The 22,282-nt window shown below is 36.2% G+C and overlaps 1 protein-coding gene across 4 annotated transcripts in view; it reads right to left on the bottom strand.

The window, feature by feature from the left end:
* LOC127947485 (cytosolic carboxypeptidase 4) overlaps positions 1–22,282 on the bottom strand; it is a 150,842-nt gene that overhangs the window by 28,255 nt on the left and 100,305 nt on the right. For all 4 annotated transcript variants that reach the window (XM_052544644.1, XM_052544643.1, XM_052544646.1 and 1 more), the window contains exons 20-22: positions 12,529–12,658; positions 10,920–11,051; positions 9,528–9,704 (exon numbers count right to left, since the gene is read on the bottom strand). In XM_052544644.1, the coding sequence (XP_052400604.1) occupies positions 9,528–9,704; positions 10,920–11,051; positions 12,529–12,658 (439 nt within the window). The remainder of the gene's footprint in view (positions 1–9,527; positions 9,705–10,919; positions 11,052–12,528; positions 12,659–22,282) is intronic.

Below are 22,282 nucleotides of genomic sequence, written 5' to 3'. Positions count from 1 at the left end.
CCGTAACTTGACTAATTAGCACGTCACATGCTAATGCCACTGTCGACATTTCAGATGACATTGATGTATTGCATATAAACTTTCTGGTCTTGCACCACTTTCCTCCTAACATATACGCACAAAACACACCTTTCTTCCATTCAGCCTGCAATCATAAATCAATGACAAGTCACACAATTGCTAACTAGTAGCTACCTGGCCACTTTCAACCAAGTGCTTTATTTCCCTCGAGGCTTCTGTAGTTTAGTCCTGTGGTTTAACAATCTTGCAGGACATTTGGTAACACAGAACTGTTTTTCCAATAGAGGCCCAAGTATAACAGAGCTCTGCTAGCAAGCCTTTGTGTCATTGATGAAGTGAGTCATGATGGGACTGGAGTTTTGACTCAGCGGCTCTCTCTAGCTTTCAGCTGTTTCACTGCACCAATGAGAAAAAAAAAAAAATGGCACGTTTTTCCTCACACAACCCCTGTAAGAATAACAGCAAATAACGTACTGTTTTTCAGTTAAATCAGGCTAGCGGGTTGAGAAATATCTGAAATATCTTTGAACGCATAGTACATGTATATATTTTTAATCACAATGCTTCTCATTTATTTTGACCTTCGTTGAATACTGTGATTAAAAGTCAATTTTCTCATTGAGCTGCCTCATGCACGTTCATTATATATTTAGGCCTTTTTGCCAACGTTTCGGGAAAAATAACAGTTGGTCAAATCCCAGACAGTCCTGTTTTGCTATTCTGTCTATGCATAATAATGTGATAGGCTGCAATTTATTATTAACATTTATGTAGCATTGTTTTATCACTGCTCTCCGTGGCCCACAACACTAACACAGTCAATGCAGTTGCTAGCAGGATTTTGTTACTTCTTTGTCAGTCTTACAATCAAAAAAGAGGCTGATGTATTTTACGATGCTAAATAATAAACCACTTATAATTCAATGAAGAATCTTGAAAAGAGCCTTGTAAAAAAAAGTTTGTTTTTCATGAAATCCTACTAAATGCAAGGATCAGAGGAGTCCTGTTTCATTGGACAGAAAATCTAAAGACAGCCAGAGCTGGTTTTGATAGGCCATGCGTTCACATGGCCCCCAGAGTTCAGCTAGAAACTTTTGAAGAATGATAGTTACAAACTAAGCGGTATTCAGTTGCTTTAATGAAGGTGATAATGAAATTAAGCTCAGGCAAACATCACCTGTTCATTCAAGCAGTTCACATCCAGTTCACATCCAGTAAACACCATGCTTTCTAATCCAATCCCATAATTATGGTTTGCACATTGTGTCTAAAAATACACTAAATAGCCTAAAAACTATATTTAATAAATTAGTTCTTATTTCCTGAACCTGCTTTATCAAATTAGAAAGCTGTTGCGTATTGCAAATGAATTATTTTCTTTGGAAATGTTCACCGTCAGAAACACTTAAGAAGAGTCATTCCCTCTCTTATCCTTATCTATCAAAGGCAAGGGCATATGAGGTTGATAGCCTTAAAACATGTTCTTTTTTTCTTCTAATTTTATAGTTATTTAGTAAATTATATCTTTAATATATTTACAATTGCTTTATGTATTCACACAATTTGCAATCTTTTCAAGATTCTTTATGCTAACTAACCTTCACTGTGCGTCATAACATTTATTTTTTTAAATATTTCAAAATACTAAAAATGGTGTTTATTTAAAGATTTAAATTATATTTCGAATTTTTAGATTTGAATATGCATTATGTGTTTACTTCTTGACCCTTTGAATTTTAAAAGTACTTTCTTTAAACTTTCTGAAACACTTGATGTCTATCTGTGTGTGTGTGTGTGTGTGTGTGTGTGTGTGGGCATGTTTTTGTGACATATCAGGACACAACTCTGTATAATGACATGGGTATGACACAGGTATTACAAGGAGAGGGTGACTTATGAGGACATGACCCATGTCCCCATTTTTCAAAATGCTTATAAATCATACAGAATGAGTTTTTTTGAGAAAGTAAAAATGCACAAAGTTTCCTGTGAGGGTTAGGTTTAGGGGTAGGGTTAGTGAATGGCAATAAAATATACAGTTTGTACAGTATAAAAACCATTACGCCTATGGGATGTCCCCACTTTTCACAAAAACAAACATGTGTGTGTGTGTGTGTGTGTGTGTGTGTATATATAGACGTGCTGTGCATCAGTGTGAAATGAATCCTCATCTTAAATCCATGTTCTCTTCCAGTAGACCAGGCAACTGACATTTCCCTTCGTATTCCTGCGTGACAGCATCATTTAACATCAGCAACCGATGAATATCGAATGCAAACAGAGATCCGATTCTAAAAGCCTGACCTGCAGAAATGATTTAGAGAGGTCTTTGGCGTTTGAAGTGCTAGCTTTCCCTTCACCTTGGAGAACACTGAGATGGAGATCCTGGAGGCATCCAGAACATACAGTATACTAAGTGTAGGGGAGAGCTGGGTGGAAAGTAACGTGGGACGAAAGTAACAAAGCAATTTTTTCCGAGCCTCTTTCTGCATTTGCATTCCCAGCTATGACAGCATATTCAGCATGCAATCCTTGACGGAGCTGAGAAATATCATGTGATTTCCTCATCGTTTCCGGAAGTTAGGTCCGTAAAACTGTTTTCGAGTACAAAAAGTAAATTGTTGAAGTGGTAATTTTTTTTTTTTTTTATTAGTCGTGTTGTTTTTATGTTTCATGTGTCACAGTAATGATCAATCTACAGGTTATTTAGTGCTTTAACACATCCTTAAGTTTGCATTTTCAGATTTTTTTTTTTTATATATAAAATTAAATCGATTTTAAATGTCAGGAGTTCCTGTCAGGACGAAAGTAACAGTTGTTACTTTTGTCCCGCTACAGTCACAATTTCTTACAAATGTTTATGTCATATTATACCAAAAGAATATGTCTGAGTGAGGTTCAGAAAGACAGAGAGAGGTCTGGTTTTATCCAGATGTTTTTGAGAGGGTGTTTCAGGACGTAGAGGAACATCTCTCTCTGGGCAGCTGCTACGTCACATTTATATTCAGGTTTTAGCCATTTCTCAGCCTTTACACCTCCACCTATGAATTTTCCAGATGTTTTAATGCACATTTTCAATTCATGCATAAAAACAACTGGATGGAAACATAAATAGGCCTACTGTTACATTATGTTTAGAGTTTTTTTTTTTATTTTTATTATGCTAATGTGAATTTTTATATTGTGCATTCTGTAGAATTTTTTTTTTTTATTATATACAAATACATTGAAATTTACAATATAATAAAAAAATACAGTCAGGTTTTAAGACATCTGATGAAACTAACTTAAAATGAAAATATGAAAATGTAATTTAATATTTTTTTGCAAAGATTAAGGACAAAATATGTTTGTAGTTATTTATTAACAAGGTCACAATCTGGTATACTTAAGAAAAAAAAGACTAACAGAAAAAAAATCTAGCTTATATTGTTGTGTTACTTTCGTCCCAACCGATGGGGTCAAAAGTAACAATGTTCAACTTATGTTCAAAGTGAAATTATACTGAAGTCTTTCTACATTTCTACAAAATATCACCTGGTATTGTTAGACCACACTTCTGAGTTACTGGCAACAGCAGAAATATATCTCTGTCTACAACATTATCTTTTAAAATGAAGTTTTTCTGAAAAATGGTACTTTCGCCCCTGCTCTCCCCTATATCACAAAACCAGGTAAGGAGTCGTCTAGATGAACATCAGATGAACATCAGCTTTACAGAAAATGAATATATTTACATTACATTTATATTTAAATGTCATCATATTTATTTAAAATATGGTATTATATGACAATATATTGATATGTTGATTGTAATATTATGAAAAAGCAAAAAAAAAAACTGGGTGGTTTTTGAAATGGGACTGGTCCGCTTTTACACAGACTCATCTTTGGCGTAGAGTTTAATAGCTGTTCTGGGCTGATTGTCAGACTTGCACACTCAGCACAGTCGGTGTCCTCAGTTTGCTGTGTCTTGCGAAATATTACTGTGGCCATAATTAAAGGCGTCCTTTGAAATTAATCACATATTATGAGAGTTGCTTTAATCAATTTGCAAACATCAAATTAATGTCTCCAGCATATGTTCCTCAAAATGGCTGTAGCCATCATTATTTATTTTTTATTTTTTTTTACATTCTTTTCTTTTTTCTTTTAGAGACCCAATTAAATTTCTGGAAATCTGATGGGTCATAACTCCACTTACTGTCCTGAAATACAATTATCAGATCAGTCATCTTCTATGAAATGCCTCTCAGCGGCAGCCATAGAGCGGCCCATCCAAACAGTCAATCTAATTCATGTCTCCGGCCTGTCGCAGTTAATCCAAAATTCACCTTATATGACACATTTATCCCAAAGTGAACATGAAACTGCACTCACGACCTATATTACTTTTATAATGTCACATATTTTTGCAGAATTGGATTGATTTGAATCGACTGGATAGGTAAAAGTTTAAGTTATGAAGTGATTGGAGGGACTAGACTGAAAACTGGTGGCCTCGATGATGTCATCAATAAAGGAGAGTTGTTTGAGATAATCAAAGACTGCAAAAACTAACATTTTTGTTGTTGTTGTACTACTGTGGACTGATGTATAATTCATAATAATAGACTTGCATTCTATTCATTTACTAACAGCTTGTTTTCTTTAAAAATATATTGCTCTATTTTTTTTCTATTCTATTTTCTTTTTATTTATTATTTAATAAAAAATAAAAAAAACCTTGCTACGTGTACTGCGTAATGCTGAGGATAGCAATTGCATTTCATTGCTCTCTTGTTGATTTTGATTCCTTCTTATTGTCCTCATTTGTAAGTCGCTTTGAATAAACTGCTAAATGAGTAAATGTAAATAATAATAACATAAAATATGGATTAAGATTTTGTTTCTCTCTCAGTTATTATTTTATAACACAAAATGTGTATGCTGAAGCTTTGTTTTCAACCTTCAAACTGGAAAAATCCCACCCAGTCTAAACATCTGACATTGAGTCAGACAGTATTTACAGCCCATTACGTGTTGATTTTTAGATGAGGAGTGTAATTACCCACTAAAAATGTTACACTGTTGCTCCAAACTCCCTTTAGGACTCACTAAGCTAAAATTCTAACTTTGCTTCACAGTTTCACTTTGAGACAAAAGTGTTTATCACAGCTGCGACTAAATTGAACCTAATCAGAATGTAGCACTCGGCATTCTTAATTAGACGAACTTTGTACCAATTTCATCAAGCCTCTCGTTTATCTTAATCCATGTGTTTCCTTCAAAAAACGACAATAGTTGATTAAGTTCAGAGGAAAAAAGAAGTGCAAAGGGAAGGAAGTGGAGAATTTCATTCGGCAGTCTGAAATTGCAAAGCTAAGGTGATTAAAGGTTCCGTCTTTGTGATGCAAATGCGATTCTTTTTGAAGATTATCCTTCGTTTGGCAAAAGACACCTCTGCTTTGAGTGGGAGACCATCAGTAAAGGTCCCAGCGGTGTCACTGGCAATCTGGGAGAATGGTGAAATTTCACTTCACTTTCTGTCTAGAGCACACACACACACACACAAAAAAAAAAACTAACAAAAAAACCATGACATACAGGTTCCCACACTCCTCATGAAATCAACAACCGCAGGCTATGTTGTTTTACAGCTGACTGATTTGGCGATGTTACATCACTTGCTTGTCCATCAAAATATGCAAAAGCATAAACTATTCATTGGCACCGACAGCCAATGCTCAGATTTAGTGCGACGTTTCTTTTATGGTACACATGTAGCCGTCTATCTGATCGGGGATTCCACTAGGCAGTGATGCCATTTCAGAGACGGCATTACTCTGAATGACCCGGCTCTGATTTACTGACTAAGAATGTAATTAAGCTTCGCTCCATTCCTGAATCCCAGAGCTCGTCTGAGCTGCTAATTGGCATGAATTAGCTGTGAACAGAGGGAGTGTTTCTATCTATTTCCCACTCTTTTCTCTCTTTTTTTTACGTTCCCACTATCGTCTAACTCACATTAAAGGACCCACTTGAATTGGCTCCACAGTCTAATGGTCTGCCAAGTTCTTGACATCGGCAGTGAATATTAGTACAGACTTTTTAATCAAGAGACTCTCGGGCTGCCGCCCATTGCTAAAAGTACATGTACCAAAACATCTGGCCTGCCAGCTGCACTTGCATGCACCGCTCGTAATGAAATGTCTGATTTTCTGATCCATTAGTCCATATCTATACACATTTAGAAGCTCATGTGTCCTGCATATTGTCCGAGACGCTCTTCAAACACCAACATGGATTGCGGTTTACTCTGACACTGGCCAGTCGACTAGGTTTGGAAACACAATAATTGACTTCAAATGATGTGTAGTTGTCAATAAAATATAGATTTACAATAAAAAAAATAGTGGTGGAAATTATGATTCTTTCTAGAGATTTGTTCATTTTCAGTTCGTTCACCAAAATGATTCGTTCAGAATCGTTCACTGATTCGTTCAGTGATCGTTTCTTCATCACACACAAAATATGCCAGCAGGTGGCCAAAAAAGAGTGTATTATGTGTCTTTATTCAACGAACGTATTCACTTGTTACAAAAACTGATCTGGCTTTAATTAAAATGTGTGTATAATCGCATGCAATATATAAAGTCTAATTAAGTTGTTCAGATGAACAAAGCACAAGGTTTTCTTGCCTAATTAGCATTTTAATTGTTTGGTCAGACAGTTTGTATATTATATATTCACATTCATAAATCGGGGATTAAACGTGGAGTTGCTAAATATCAATACAAGCGTATGTGCACAGTACTGTACCTATAACTGCGCTTTGCATTTTCTGAGATTGACATGCTAAATGGCAGACTAACCCAGTTTACTCTAATTCATTTCGTTCACGAACGAGATAAGCTATGTACCAGTTCATTTCATTCACGAACAACATGTATCTGTTCATTCAGCTCGTTCACGAACGACATGGGTACCAGTTCAGTCATTTCGTTCACAAACGATCTCTAGATCTGGTTCAGACTCATATGAAACTCGTTCACTGAAGGGTGTATTCGTTCACTTCATTCAACAAATCACATACTCTGTCACATCTCATACTCAAAGGCTATTGGCTCGAGGTTGAGTAATTCTTTGACAGGATTAAATTGTTTTTACCCATTTCACTGAGCTGCGCATGCAATGCTTATAGCGCCGCGCTGCTGTGGAGGGAGGAGCTTCACTGAACGAGAAATAGGAGTTAGTGGATTATATTAAGGAGAAAGATTCGTTCACCTAAAAGATTCGTTCAAAAAGAATGATTCGTTCACAAATGACACATCACTAAATAAAAATAACATTAATAATAATACGTCTGGTTAACATTTGTAATTATCTAAAATGTAAAATATACTATTTATATGATATTTACTTTGTATAAGCCCCTTTGTGTGTGTGTGTGTGTGTGTTTTATTAAAATTTTTATTAACATTATATTCATCCTCTACTGATGAGGTTTTCTTGTATATATAATACAATGGCACATAAGAACAAAACAGTAGATTGAGCTATAACAGAAATTGGATTGCAACCACAGTTGGATAAATCCAAGTCGAAGTTCTTGTTAGTCAATCCTGTTTTCCTGAGGAAAGAATAGGGCTGCTCTCAGCTTACGTCCACTTGTTAGCTGGTGCAAATCCTGTCTCTGTGAGCTACATGTACAATTTTGACAGGGAATAAGGATTTCAAACTTAATAAAATTTCTCCCTCTAGAGCTGACATTCTCATATCAGACCTTATTCCTTAACCATTAGCACATTCCGAAAACATTTTTCTCACTTGCAGAACCTTTAAAGGTGGTTCATGGTCAAGAGTAATTCGGCACCCTGTCCTTTATTAAAGGGCTGCCAGACCTCCCAGAACGTTTGCAAATGTCACTGCACTAGAATCACTCTACTTTGACTAAATACCACCTGCCAGTATCTCTAATGTTACCAAGTCTGGCCGTGTATAACACTATTGGTTGCTAAGCTAGTTTGAGTTCCAAACTTTAAGTTCCTTTGAAGGAAGAGTTTTCTAAGACTATGAAAGATTTTCTAAGACTATGAAAAATTTAGCATTACATCACTTGCTCACCAATGGATCCTCTGCAGTGAATGGGTGCCGTCAGAATGAGAGTTCAAACAGCTGATAAAAACATCAAAATAAACCACAAGTAATACACACGACTCACTCAGAAATGTTTTGGACTGTTTTCACTTGTAAATGGTCACCTTTCAGAGAAAGAAAAGTATGTATAAAGGACTTTTATTAGCTTTACACATTACAAGATGTTAATTGATAGACCGCAGTTGTGTGGATTATTGTGATGTTTTTATCATCTGTTTGGACTCTCATTCTGATGGTACCCATTCACTGCAGAAGACTTTATATTTGTTCCCTCTGCTTCTCATACTAGCAACCAAACCAAGTAAAACATCTGCATAAAATGTACATAGACTTAAATGAAAAAGAAGAAACTTCTGAAAATTAATTCTCAGGGAAGCTAATACACAGGTATCTGGTCTATGATCGGAAAACCGCATGTGGCTAAATAATCAGGTTAATGAATGATTATTAAACTTGTAAATGGAGGAGAGGATGAGTAGATACTGAATACCTCAGACAGCATCATTAGAGAAGACGAAGACTGTGAGAAGGCCAGATGGAGAATGCCAAGGGATGAAAAGAAGGTCGGATTTAAGCTAGGCTTGAGATGGTGCTCTTGCAGCTGAATAGTTCAAAAATAGACTGTGGTATGCTTCAGCAAAAATATAAAAGTTACATTGTATGAAAATAAATGAAAAGGTCTTTGACTATAATGTAGGTCTCGATATGAGAATACTCTTCTCCATCATTTGATGCCATGATAGCAAGAAAATATGTACTGGCAAAAGTCTGGGGTCACTAAGATTTTTTTTTTTTTTCTTCAAAGAATACAGAAGAAAATTAATCAGATTCCACCAAAATATTAAACACCACAACTGTTTCTGAATAACAATGTGACAATGAAGACTAGAGTAATGGCTGCTGAAAATTCAGCTTTGCCATCACAGGAATAAAAGACATTTAAAAATATATATATAAAAAATAAAGATTTTTAACATTGTAAAAATATTTCACAAAATAACCGTTTATACTGTGTTTTGAGAGCCCTGCCTCAAACTTCTGAATGGTAGAGTACACAAGTATTTTTTAATAAAAATAAATAAATAAATAAATAAATAAATAAAAAGACTGCCCTTTATATTAATTGCATGCAAATTGGGTTTTATTTTGTGAATTACGATCTTAATTCACATATAAAATAAAGAAAAGAAAAAAATGGCACAGTTAGCATTTAGCATGTGGTTAGCAACGGTTTTATGGCAGGTTAGTGAATAAGACTATATTTGTGTTATAATGCTGCATGCAAAAATGAGTGCAACCTTTTAGTGACCTTTATCAAAACTATAGGAAAGTAAAATTAACTAGTCATTTCAGCTAAAAGGCCTAACCTTGTAGATGCCGTGATTGCAGCCATTGTAAGTGCTTTCCATGGTGTAGCTTCGGAGGACCCCGATCTCCCTCCAAACAACCACTCGTGCTGTGGATGCCCGAGACTTTTCCACCAGATAGTTGCAGCTGTTGAAGGAGAACGCAGGAGCTATTCGGTCCAGAGTTTTAGCGATAGTCTGTCAACACAAACAATGTATGAGTTTTGAAAAATAATCATGCATTTCATTGTATTTGCATTTTTATGCCACTGTTTTCAGTTCTAGTTTTGGGTATATTTAGTTTAAGAGACTTCTTTGCATAGATGGCAGACATCAGTCAGACAGCAGCTAGGGATGCAATATTTTCCACATTACAGATTCCACAGATTTACATATGCCTTAAACGATCCTTTAACTCAATTCGCCACAGCCTGTGTGTTGGGGAGAAACTTCCTTCAGCAACAAACTTCAAAAACTGTCTCACAAATAAAAGTTTAATGTAGGATGGAAACAACTGTGCCAATCAGAAAACAATAAATGAGACAAAAAAGTATTTTAACTGTATGACTGGATATATAATGATAAAATAATGACACTAAAACATATCATGCATTGTTGGCTCTTCCTGTGGGAGCAAAAATAGATCACGGGGATACAGCAATAGCTGTAAAACAATTGCAAGGTTGCTCTTTCATAGCTCAGGAGATTTAATTGAGTTTTTAGTGGTGTGACTTTGAAGAACTTTGTTTCAGATGATTCTCCTAAAATAGGAGCAATAAAAATAGAAACAAATCAAAATGAATGTACAGTAAGAGTACAGAGCTGTAAAATGAATGTGGGTAACACACTACCATTCACAAATTTTTGGACAGTAAGTTTTTTTTTTTTTTTTTTACTTTAGAATTTAATACTTCATTCATCAAGGTTGCATTAAATTGATCTAATTGATTCTATTTCAAATAAATGCTGTTCATTTGAACTTCCAGTTCATCAAATAATCCTTTAAAAAGAAACACAACCGTTTTCAATATAGATAATTATTAGAATAATTATATTCAAATTAATTCTGAAGGATCATGTGACACTGAAGAATGAAGTACTGACTACTGAAATTTCAGCTGTCATCAAATGAATAAACTGGATTTTATGATTTATTAAAACAGAAAACAGTTTTGAAATTGTAATAATATTTTAAAATATTGCTGTTTACAATACAACCGTGTTAACTCTGATCATTTTGGAACTTGATAAGAAATGATCAAGGCCATATTGAAATCAGACTTTTAATTGCAGACTGGTATTTTGGCAAATCAGAGAAAATTTTGAGACATTACTGAGACTATAGATTTCATTGTGACTGGAGACAAGTGATCTGTAAAACTTTCTTAGGATAAAAATAGGCAGTAAGCACACCCTGTATCCCGGGTCTTCTTTCAGGGAGGCTGTGTTAATGGGAGAACCAGATTGCCACAGGGTTTCCTTCATACTGCAGCCATAGAGAAACACATTCTTCTTCCTGGAGTGACCATGGTAATCGCAAAACACCTGTGGAATGTGATAACACAGCATATAGTGAAACAGCAAGATTATGTTGTATTTCTGCATCTTTGTAAATGAATAATGGCCAAGGAGGTCACACTGTCAGGCGAAAACAAAGGTGTCTTTTTTAGCTTTCCTGACACGACAGCAATGCAACGTTAACTTTAGGCCGAGTCAAAACTAATTAATCTTGGGACACAACAAGCACGTACAACAAGGGGAATTAAATGCTAGACAATGCAATGCATTTTTGCCTCTAATTCAAATTTAGTCTTTTAACAGTGTGGTCGCTAAATGGAGACATTGCATAGCGATGAGCCTTTTTGTAAAGGCTCAAAAAAAGGGCTCCTTCCTCATTCGTTAATGGCACAGGTCACGTTTTTTCCACTGTAGTTTCTGGGGAAATGACAATGTTCCTTTGACCAGGTTCGGTGCATAATTATTACTGTGATCAAATAAGAATTATGGCGTAATTTATATGTAAATCTGGCTAATTGTATCAAAGCACTCGAGCTAACACTAATGTTCTTTGATTCTTCGCAACAGGTAATTCCTGCTTAATTACAGGGCTGACAATGGTCATTTCCATGCTATTCTGAATCAAATTCATTCATTTAATTGAATGAATTATTTTAAGCAAGAAGTACAAATGTAGCTTTCGAACAGTAAGCATCAGTTTGGCTTATGACGTCTTAGAATGTTTGACCATTTTCAATAGTATTCGCTCAAAAACTACTTTTGTTGCTTTGTTTCCCCCCTTGACTTACACAGTGGAATGGGTCCATTACTCTATTTCCTGAGAAGCATTTCAAAAAGGACAGGGAGTGTATAGACAAAATAAAACTTACAAGTTATTCTTTAGTGCTCTAACAGCATCAGGGAAGTGATCGTCTAAGGTAACGTATGTAACCCTGGTTCCTCGAAGGAACGAGACGCTGCGTCGAGAACGATTGGGGAACGCCCCCAGCGTGGCGTCTTGTTCTCATACTGTGCCCATAGCGTTCAACGCTCGTTGTCTTATCTCAGGGAACCGAGGTTATGTTAGTAACCAGAGCATTCTCTTGAGGCATAACAGTTTAAGTTTGTATGGAAACTTGAAATGACATATTGTGAATTACTACAATCCTGTGTGTATGTTTATATCGGGATTGTGCACCATCGGTGTCTTTGTGTGCATGGGTCACATTTAGTAAATTAAAACTTTTTTAAATAGGAGCAATGGTAATGTATCTGGTCACACATTATGTCAGTCATGATTTTATCACTTTAAACAACATCCTGATAAACAACAAAGCACTTAGATCCATCCAGGCCGGCTTCACCCTATATGGTCTCAAACCCATATTTATGGATTTGGTCACCCATGACCTGCATTTAAAATGGGAAAGCTCCGAGATCATGGAGCAATTTCCAGTGAGCCCCTCGTGGAACTTTAGGATTCAATAGGTCAGTTACAGAGCAGCGAGATTTTATGGAAACTTACCATTGGAGTCCTGCCTATGCTGTTGAGGTAATAAAGGAAGCCTTTGGCGTGGTAAATTGAGGGGCTTAAAGTAGGGTCCGGCTTCAGCCACTGTCTGTTGAGGTCCTCCGCTGTGAGAGAACAGCGATTACTGAAATAAATCAAAAGAAAAAAGGGATTACAAAGAACAGAAAGTCATCTTTAAACTAACTAAAAGTCCAATTTGGATTTCATGAACTCTTTAATGCATTTCCAGGGATCAAATTAAAATCAAAAACCATCTTTGCGATCCAATATCTGATTTAGCTTACCCGTTTGTTTGAAGACAAGATGACCAATCTGTCTATCTCTGTGCATGCCTGTGCATCTGTGTGAATGTTAAAACGCTGGAATTGTGACGTTCCCATATCAGCGTCTACCTTTACAGGTTACTGAAAGGTCGGTGGTGAGCAGAGCTATCTAGCGCACCACACAACCAGTCTGTTGATTAGAGAACAAGCAGCAGCTGAGCTTTATCTCCTAACAAAATCCTACTGACATTTGGAGGTAGCTTGGCAACTACAGACTTCCCCACATTCAGTTCCTGAAAGCCAATTATAAGACACAAATGTTCAAACATTAGCAAATTGATAAGCCATGTTTGAAACGGCTGAGCGTGACTGTTGAGTCTCTGATCACAGGTGCTCTGTGTGATGATTCGTTGTGTGCTTTCTTTGGGCCATTCTTGGTCCTGTATGAATGGAAGCATGACGTAAAACACAGTCGCCATCTGAAAATACATTTACAGTAAAATATACTGGCTTTTTATCAAATGCTATGTCTGTTTTCATAGACATCAATAATGGCTGCGTAAAAACAAGAGATGGAAGTTGCAGTCTTCTTTCCATCTGAACAGTTTGTTCAACCAGACTGGTTTCAGAGTATATTGGCAACTGGACTAAGATGCCTTTAGGTACATTAAAAATTAACGGAAACCACAAACAGAACCACATGACTATAAATACAACCCACTTTTTAAGGTGTCTCAGAAAAGCTGTTCTCAGCTCACTGCTGAAGTAGTTCAAGCAAAGGGCCACAATCTTCAGAGAATTTCATTTTAAACAAAAATACCATATTTCTTGGGGTCTTGAGACAAGCAAATTACTGTATTTTTGAGGCGACAAAACATGGTTTTCCGGAAAGTTTACAGTGCACCCCAGGGGGGGCAGCAAAGCAGAAATGGCAAGAAAATTGCTCTACCCTACAGCTGTCTATAGTTTAAAGTGCACCATTGTGGAGAAAATAAGAAAATCTGAAATACTGGATGTCAGTTGAGATGATTTGAGAGTTCAATAGAGTTTAATATTACCTGTCTGTCTGTTCAAGCCATGTTTACACTAGGCAATATCTGACTTGGATTTCCAACTCATCGTGTCATTATGTATTCATTGCCGGATATCTAGATTGTAAATATTTAATGAACCAAACTGAGGCTTCTGCTATGAACAACATCAGTGTCTTCATGTTTTTTCCTCTCATTTTGGGGGGAGGGCTCCATTTTGTTCTTGACAGAAATCATTTATGAACACTTCTCTGCTCTTGCGTCTGATGACAACTGGAGGTGGAACAGTATTTTGTCCCCTTTCATGGCTTCCCAAAAACTGACAGCCCTTCTAACACGTCCTGCTTTTAAAATGTCTACTTTTCAATATTTCACCCAGTGCACTGCAGTGCATGACACATTTTGCAAGTAGCCCAAAGCAGCCCTGGTCTCAAAGGCCAACAAATCATTCAAATGATAGTTCAGGTTTAATAAAAGAAATTAAATGATCAAATGGCCATTTGACTCCACCAAACCTCAAAAACAGAACACTCAAATTATAATTTGGACTCCATTTATTTCACAATAGAACCAAATGAGAATTTGACTCCCCCCACTTCAAAACATAAAGTTACCTGGGCATTTGTCTCCGTCCAACTCAAAAACAATGGCTGCATGCATTAAAACTGCATGGCTCAATTGAACTGAAAAGCCTTCATGTAAACACCTTCATTGATCCGACTGAGGTCAATCCGATATAAATTTCAAGCAGATTAGAAAGAGTGGTGTAGACTTTTTCTAAACCGAACACTAGATGATAACTTTGCCTCCACCCATCTCAAAAACTAAGCCCTCAATAACTGTGACTCCACCCACATCAAAACAAAAAACTCACTGTGCTCTACACTCTCACTCACCCTCTTCAAAAACTATGTCTATACATTCCACCCTCTGCAAAAACAATGTCTAATGGGAAGTTGACCCAACCTCAAATATAGAATACTCACATACAATTACGTCAATTTTGACGCTCATTGGGTATTTGACTCCAACCACCTCAAACAGAACACTCTATAATAATTGTGACTCCACCCACCTTAAAACAATGCTCATTAGGCATTTTTCTTAAACTACCTCAAAAACAGAATGTCTAATGTAAATTTCACTCCACCCACCTCAAAAACCAAACAGACAATGATAATTTTGACCTCATCAGCCTCAAAACAAAGCACAGGCTGGGCATTTGACCCCACCCATCTCAAATACAGAATATCTAGTAAGACTTTGACTCTATCCATCATAAAAACACAATTTTCAATTTCAATTTGGACTTCACCAATATTAAATGTAATGAAAGCAATCCTGGTCTACAAGGTGTAGGATTAGCATATATATCATGGTTTCAAGGGTGCTTATCAAAAAGGAATCGACTCATGTAAAATATGGGCATTTGACTCCCAACTCAACAAAACGCCTAATGCTAATTTAACCATTTAACTCCACCCACCTTAAAAAGCAGAATCCCAAAATATCACTTATACTTCGCCTACCTCAAAAACTCTTCAATTGACACAACGAGACTTCACAAACGAAATACCCATGAGACATTTTATTCCGCCAACATCAAAAACATCCAATCAAATGCCTCCTGACGCATTGTCCAAAGCAAACACGTCACACTCCAGCATGCAACTGCTAACTGCTCTAAAAACATTTAATACACAGTGGGCAAGAGGTAGTTAAGGCTTTAATTAAGAATACTATTGTTCAAGCATATACGGATTATAATACAATCATAATTTATACACTTTATGATCCAAAAACTTAGAATGAAGCCATTAACGCAAGTCACTCCCCCTTTATAATCACCCGCTGAAAAATAGAAAAGCATTTGATGCTCACTGAGACAAGAAATGACAGAACAGTGGGAGTTTTGGAAAGAAAACTATATCTTGTACATTTGTTCACATTAACTATTTATAAGGATATGAAATGGCTGACAATGAGAGGAATCCACGCAAGTATCACCTCAGAGAGGAACAGCGGTCGCTGTAGTGCTCTGTTGACCAGACACATTACTTCATCTAGACAGGAGTTACAGTTTACACTCAGTTCAGCTACAACATAGATAAATAAGAAGAGGGGGTGATAATCAAGGCCCCATTTCTCTCTTACAGCCACATTCATCCTATCCCAATCTATTTTATTGGTCTTAGGTGTAACTGCTAAGCATTATGCAGTGCGTTATAGACCCTGTATGATTTGCTTATGATCACGATTAGGAAAGGGTACACAAACAATTTCCTGTGCCACCTGATGCAACAATAATCCCTGGAATCGATAAGCAATCCTGGAGTTCCTTAAACGGTATTATTTTTGGTGTGCAGCACTTATCCAGTGAGCTTTGATGTTTTATAAAATATTAATTTATATAATTATTATTTCTAATTAAATATAAAATATATAAATCAATATACAAATTGCACAGTTATACTGTTTTTTTTAACTATTTACACAGTTATATTGCACAGTTATATTGTTTTTTAACTATGTTTTTTAACTATTTATTTTTAACTATTTACACACATGCACACATTACATAATATAAAATAATATAATAAAATATATTAGTCTATATTTAAACCATAACCTACATTTATTCATTAATGATATTAATTAAAATATTATTACAATAATATGAAGATTTTTTTATATAATATAATATAATATAATATAATATAATATAATATAATATAATATAATATAATATAATAATCATTTGTAAGTTACAAAAAAAATGGTTGACCATTACACCATAAATAAATAATAAATACACGCATCTTATTCGGACTGTTGTAATACTCAATTACAGACTGTTATAATATTCACACACTTGTCTTTGGGTGACAGTAAAGAGAAATACGGCTCTCATAAGCCAACACTAACCCCATGAAATCACACACTATTATACTGTGTGTGTGCGCACACACAGACACTTCCTGATCAACTTACTGAACCAGGACAGTTCAATTTACTCCCATGGCTACAGATAGATCAGTTGGATCAGTCTCGATAGCTTTTCGTCGCATCGGCTAATGAGGTTATATCTCCGTTTTCTACTCAAATCTCCATCAGCTGGAGATGGGCACAATCAGTGACGTTTAGTCGAGTGAAAAGTAGTGTGAGAGAAGAGGGGAAAAAAAGGAAAAGAGGTGAAAGTTGTTAGAATAGGGAACTGGATTTTTCCACAGAAAAAGGGATACTTTGAATGCAACACTGATTGGTCAATGGTACCATAAGAATGTATGAAGTACAGAACTCTATAATCGCTAATATAGCTACATGACTTACTGTATCACCTGGTTCACCTTTATGTTTTAAAGTATAAAACAACGAGGGTACTCGTAACTGCATGGTACAACAAAAACAAGGAGGACAAGTCGGTATTTAAAGTGTTTGGTGGGACACAAGGAACTTCCATTAACGGGTAGAAATGTAAAAGTGGCACGGACGAAAGAGGCTGAGGTGAGAGAAAAAGCTGCCGACTCTGTGAGCCCAGATCTGATGACGTAAACCCTTTCTTCCACACATCTCCTCTGACTCATCTGTACTTAAGGGAACGGTTGTCTCTCGGTTCACCTTCAAGTCGAAAGTACAGTGTTTTTTTGTATTTCAGCCATCAATAATGGATAGTGCTGTTGGCTATCGTTTGATTCATGAAGAGAAACCTGCAGGCCAGTTTTGACAAGTTTCCTCTTCAGTTGGTGAATAAAGGTCTGTTCACATCAAGTTCAATGATTCTCAACAATATAGTGGGATTTTTTCAGGTTTAAACAAATCATTTTTGGATCTTTGACTCATTCACAGAAGTCTCTGCCTATAGGAGCTTGTTTTTTTCTGCATTCGAAGACTGAGAATAAGGTGCTCACTGGTCACTAGCTACAGTAACCTACAGAAAGGGCCAGAGAATGAATCAGTAAAGATATAAACAAATCTTCAGTGAATTATTGAACAAATCTGAATCAATCTAAGGTGAATGGAATCAATAGAGTTGCATTACAAAATGAATCAGTGAACAATAAATCTTTAGCTAATGGCAACAAAAAGATAAGTCATAATGAATCAGTGAAGAAATTTAAACGAATCTTCGGGAAATAGTATTAAAAACAGTCAAGATAGAAAATGAATCAGTATGTGGAATACAATCAAAAAAGTAAAGGTGAAAAACAAATGTGAATGAATCTTTGGTCAGCAGAATCAAGAGTTGTTTTTTCAGCCACACGGAATTGATAACACATTAAACATACACTGTATTGTTTTAAAAGAATGTAACTATGCTCTACCTTTATATTCACACTTTCTTATCGGTGAAGGGACAAGCAAGCGTGAAGTGTGTTTGAAAAATGAATAAAGTGAGATGTGACTGTAATGGTACTATATAACTGTGAAGTGAGGCTGCAAGATTATCATGTTTATAATGACGCTCCATTCAACTATGAAACTACAGGAAGACAGAATGATGAATCATTAAATGATAGGCGTTATCGCCTTGAGGCAGAGTATTGCATTTAGTGTGTTTAGAAATGCAGATTTTTGAACTAAAGTAGCTTACAGCGGTGCAAACTTAACTTAACTTAATTTAGAAGATTGTACATGATGGTAAGAAAATACATAAATTAATTTATGGGTTATATAAATAAATAACAATTTTTAATAAATATTTTATCTCTATCATTAAAGAAAACTGATTTCAGTTGTTCTGCTAACTTTTCTGTATGTCTCTCTGGGAATCTGTCATCTTTCAGTGCGTCAAAAATAGAAGTGTTACAAAACAGTCTTTGCTTAGTGATGAATGAATTGCTTAGTTTAGAGACAGTAAATCTTTTGATATTCTATTATTATCATTTTAAATCTAATTAATGACCTCCACTCTGACGCTCTGCATCATTTTAAGCAGAGGGAACAATCTGTCTCCCTGGTGAATAGTGTAGAGTGTTACTGATTGACTCTGACTCTGCCACAGAAAATCAGAGGAAAAGAAAATGGGGCGCCATTTTTCATAAACAACACAACAGGGACAGTGGAGAGAAGAGGAAAGCATTAGCCGAACCTTGAGTTCTCATCACAACAGATTATGAAAGAAATGTTCAAGGTCACAGACGGATTTGAGTACAACAATAAATTTAAAGCCTGTGAAATTTACAAACAAATGTGTTCATAAAGAAAGCACTGTGTTTACATAATGTATGCAGTTTGACAGAAGCATCAGACTACCTCGGACTTTTGAGCCAAGTGGATTTTAAATACAATTTAAATGCAAAATAATAATAATTACGATAAATTAAAAAAGGATGTTTAAAAAAAAAAACACACAGTCGTCATTTAACCATCATTGAAGAGTAGACTTTATTTTGCAATAATATTTAAAGGGGGGAGGTGAAATGCTATTTCATGCATACTGAGTTTTTTACACTGTTAAAGAGTTGGATTCCCATGCTAAACATGGACAAAGTTTCAAAAATTAAGTTGTACGTTTGAAGGAGCATTTCTGTTCCAAAAATACTCCTTCTGGTTTGTCACAAGTTTCGGAAAGTTTTTTTCGAGTATGGGTCTGAGTGATGTTAGATGGAGCGGAATTTCCTTACATGGGTCCTAGGGGCACGTCTGCCTGAAGAGCGCGCGCTCCCGTATAGCAGAGCACAGAGAGCAGAGGCATTCACTGATCAGAGCGAGAGCGTCGCGAAATGTCACAAAAGAAGTATATTTTTGGTTGCCAGGGAAAGACAACCCTGCACAGATTACCAAAAAAAAAAAAAAAACAGCATTAAGGGACCAGTGGATGGAGTTTTTTTACAGAGCATCGACAGAGTTGTGCAAGTGTTTGTGTTTGTTCCCTGCATTTCGAAGATGCTTGTTTTACAAACAAGGCCCAGTTTGACGACGGATTTGCGTATCGTTTATTTCTTAAGGATGATGCAATCCCAACGAAAAAGGGTCACGATCGTGTGGTTGGAACCGCAGGCGGTGAGTAAAACTGCTTCAAATATCTCTGCCTTCTTGTTAGTGCGTCCGCCTCTCATGCCGAGACCCGGGTTCGAGCCCCTCTCGAAGCGAGTCGTTGCTGCTGCTGCTCTCGTTCAGTTTCAGCCTCGGGATCTGATTCTGGATCATAAATAAACGGCTGAATCTGACTGTTAGCCATGGTTTGTTTTGGATGATGTTTTTTCCTCACGGTAATGTCACAGCTTCCAAACGCTTTCAACGCAAAAGCCTACTGGCGCTCGTGATTCTTTAGCTCCGCCCACACGCCACGCCTCCAGCCGGTCGTGTTTTTCCGGGAGAAATCGGTACAGACTATCTTTCTCTTATGAATATAATAAAACTAAAGACTTTTTGGAGTTATGAAGGATGCAGTACTACTCTATAGGTACTCAAGATTAACAGGATATTGAGTGAAAACGAGCATTTCACCCCCCCTTTAAAATTATAATTGTGTATTTATAAAATAAAATAAAACGTATTGCAAAATATTCAAGAAAAAAACCACTGGACTAAAACCTACATAAAAAAAAAAAAGTGTCTAATATCTGTTATTTTTGAATTGACATTCCTGTCCTGAATTACTCTGCAAATTAGATTCATTAAACCTCTTCAAACAGTCATGACACTAACATTGAACAATGAAAATGAGATGCTTTTCTTCTTGTTAGTGGTAACTGTCCCTTCTTTGCTTCTGAGCTAAATATAATTTCCAATACAACATCTGCCTCTTTAGTCTCTCATTTCCATTCAAAACTCCAGCGGAATTACCGTTCCAGTGCAGAAGAGGCTGCATGACTGACGTGTTCCGCAGGACAAATCCTTGGGAATGAGACTGGGGAGCAGATGTAGGACACAAGCATAAATGACAGCTACAACAGAGACTATTTTGTAAAAGGGGTCATATGATGTTGCTAAAAAGAATATTATTTTGTGTATTTGGTGTAATGGAATGTGTTAATGTGGTTTAAGTTTCAAAAAACACATTATTTTCCACATACTGTACATTATTGTTTCTCCTCTATGTGCTGCCTATCTGAAACGCATCGATTTTTACAAAGGTCATCGTTCTGAAAAGCAAGATGTACACTGATTGGCCAGTTATCCAATGCGTTGTGAATGGCCGAATGCCTCAAGCGTGTGATGGAAATATTATGCCCCTTACCATATTTTTATGCCGTGTCCCTGCGCGATGAGACAAAAACAATAAAACCCATTATAAACAAGGCATTTGTTGCATCCAGTGGGGACATAATTACTGATTATAATGACTGCTGCACACATCTGAATAATTGGATGAACTGCTCTGGAACAGGGTCATAAATACAACTTAACCACTGATTTCTAGTTGTCTCCTCTTTTGGAAGACCAAACTAAGAATTGTATCACTTTTGAAACGAAACACACAGCATCTCTTTGACATGGCGGCGCCAGCAGCAACAATTCTACAACGAGAATCAAAGTTATGCTTTCTTTCTTTGCGTGAACATTTTGGCAGCGCTATGAAAATCATCCCCCACCCTGATGTAGACATGTGGGGGTGTGTTTAAATAAGGTGTTTAAGGAGGTCATGGACGAGTCTTAAATTTCTAATGAATATCTATTTGGGTTTGAGACTTTAGTCTTTGCAATTTTTAGGGATCTTATCTATTCACAAACAGCTTGTAACACTCCTAAGAGAAAAGGAAACTTGAAATCGCATCATATGAACCTTTTAAAAATGGCTGTGCTGTTAAAATAACCAATCATGCAATTCCTCAAGCACACATCCATCATAACCAATGCAGTCATGATGGCTTTCATCTAGCATATTTGACACTGAACATCAAGTGGTCACACAGCACCATACCAAAATTGAACAAAAGTAACAATAATGCCCTTTAAATCAAGCATCTACATCTATTAAAGTAACTATGAACTAAATAGGCTCAACAATAAGCAAAAATTCTGAAAATTCTGAATTGGAAAATTGATCATTTTGGTTTTTATTTTTTATTTTATTTTACTTTGCATGTTAACCAACCCTGCCCATGTTGACATTTGCCTAATGTTGCTAGGTTCCAGTGGATTTGTACCAGTATACCACAAAAATGACAAATCTGATTGGACGCATAACTATGCACAAAAATATAGATAGCTTAATTTTTTTTATGAATATTTTTAATGAATATCGTGTTTACGTCATTTCATTGTCATTTACTCAACCTTATCATTTCAAAACAGTATGTCTTTTTACTTCAACAAATGTTGTTAATAAAAAAGCGAACCATGCCTTTAATTGCATTTACCATTGTTTTCTGGGCTGCAAGCCAACAGTTGAGAACCACTGACAAGTTTCATCAACCCGTAATAGCTAATGATGATTTGAACAGCCTAAAATATCCATCCAAGCTAAATTCAATTTACATTTCGCCGTAAATGGACCATGTAGGTAGC

This window comes from Carassius gibelio, chromosome A25 (genome assembly GCF_023724105.1).
Source record: "Carassius gibelio isolate Cgi1373 ecotype wild population from Czech Republic chromosome A25, carGib1.2-hapl.c, whole genome shotgun sequence".
Classification (NCBI taxonomy): Eukaryota; Metazoa; Chordata; class Actinopteri; order Cypriniformes; family Cyprinidae; genus Carassius; species Carassius gibelio.
Note: the sequence above shows the minus strand (reverse complement) of the source record. Positions and strands in the feature narration are given on the sequence as shown.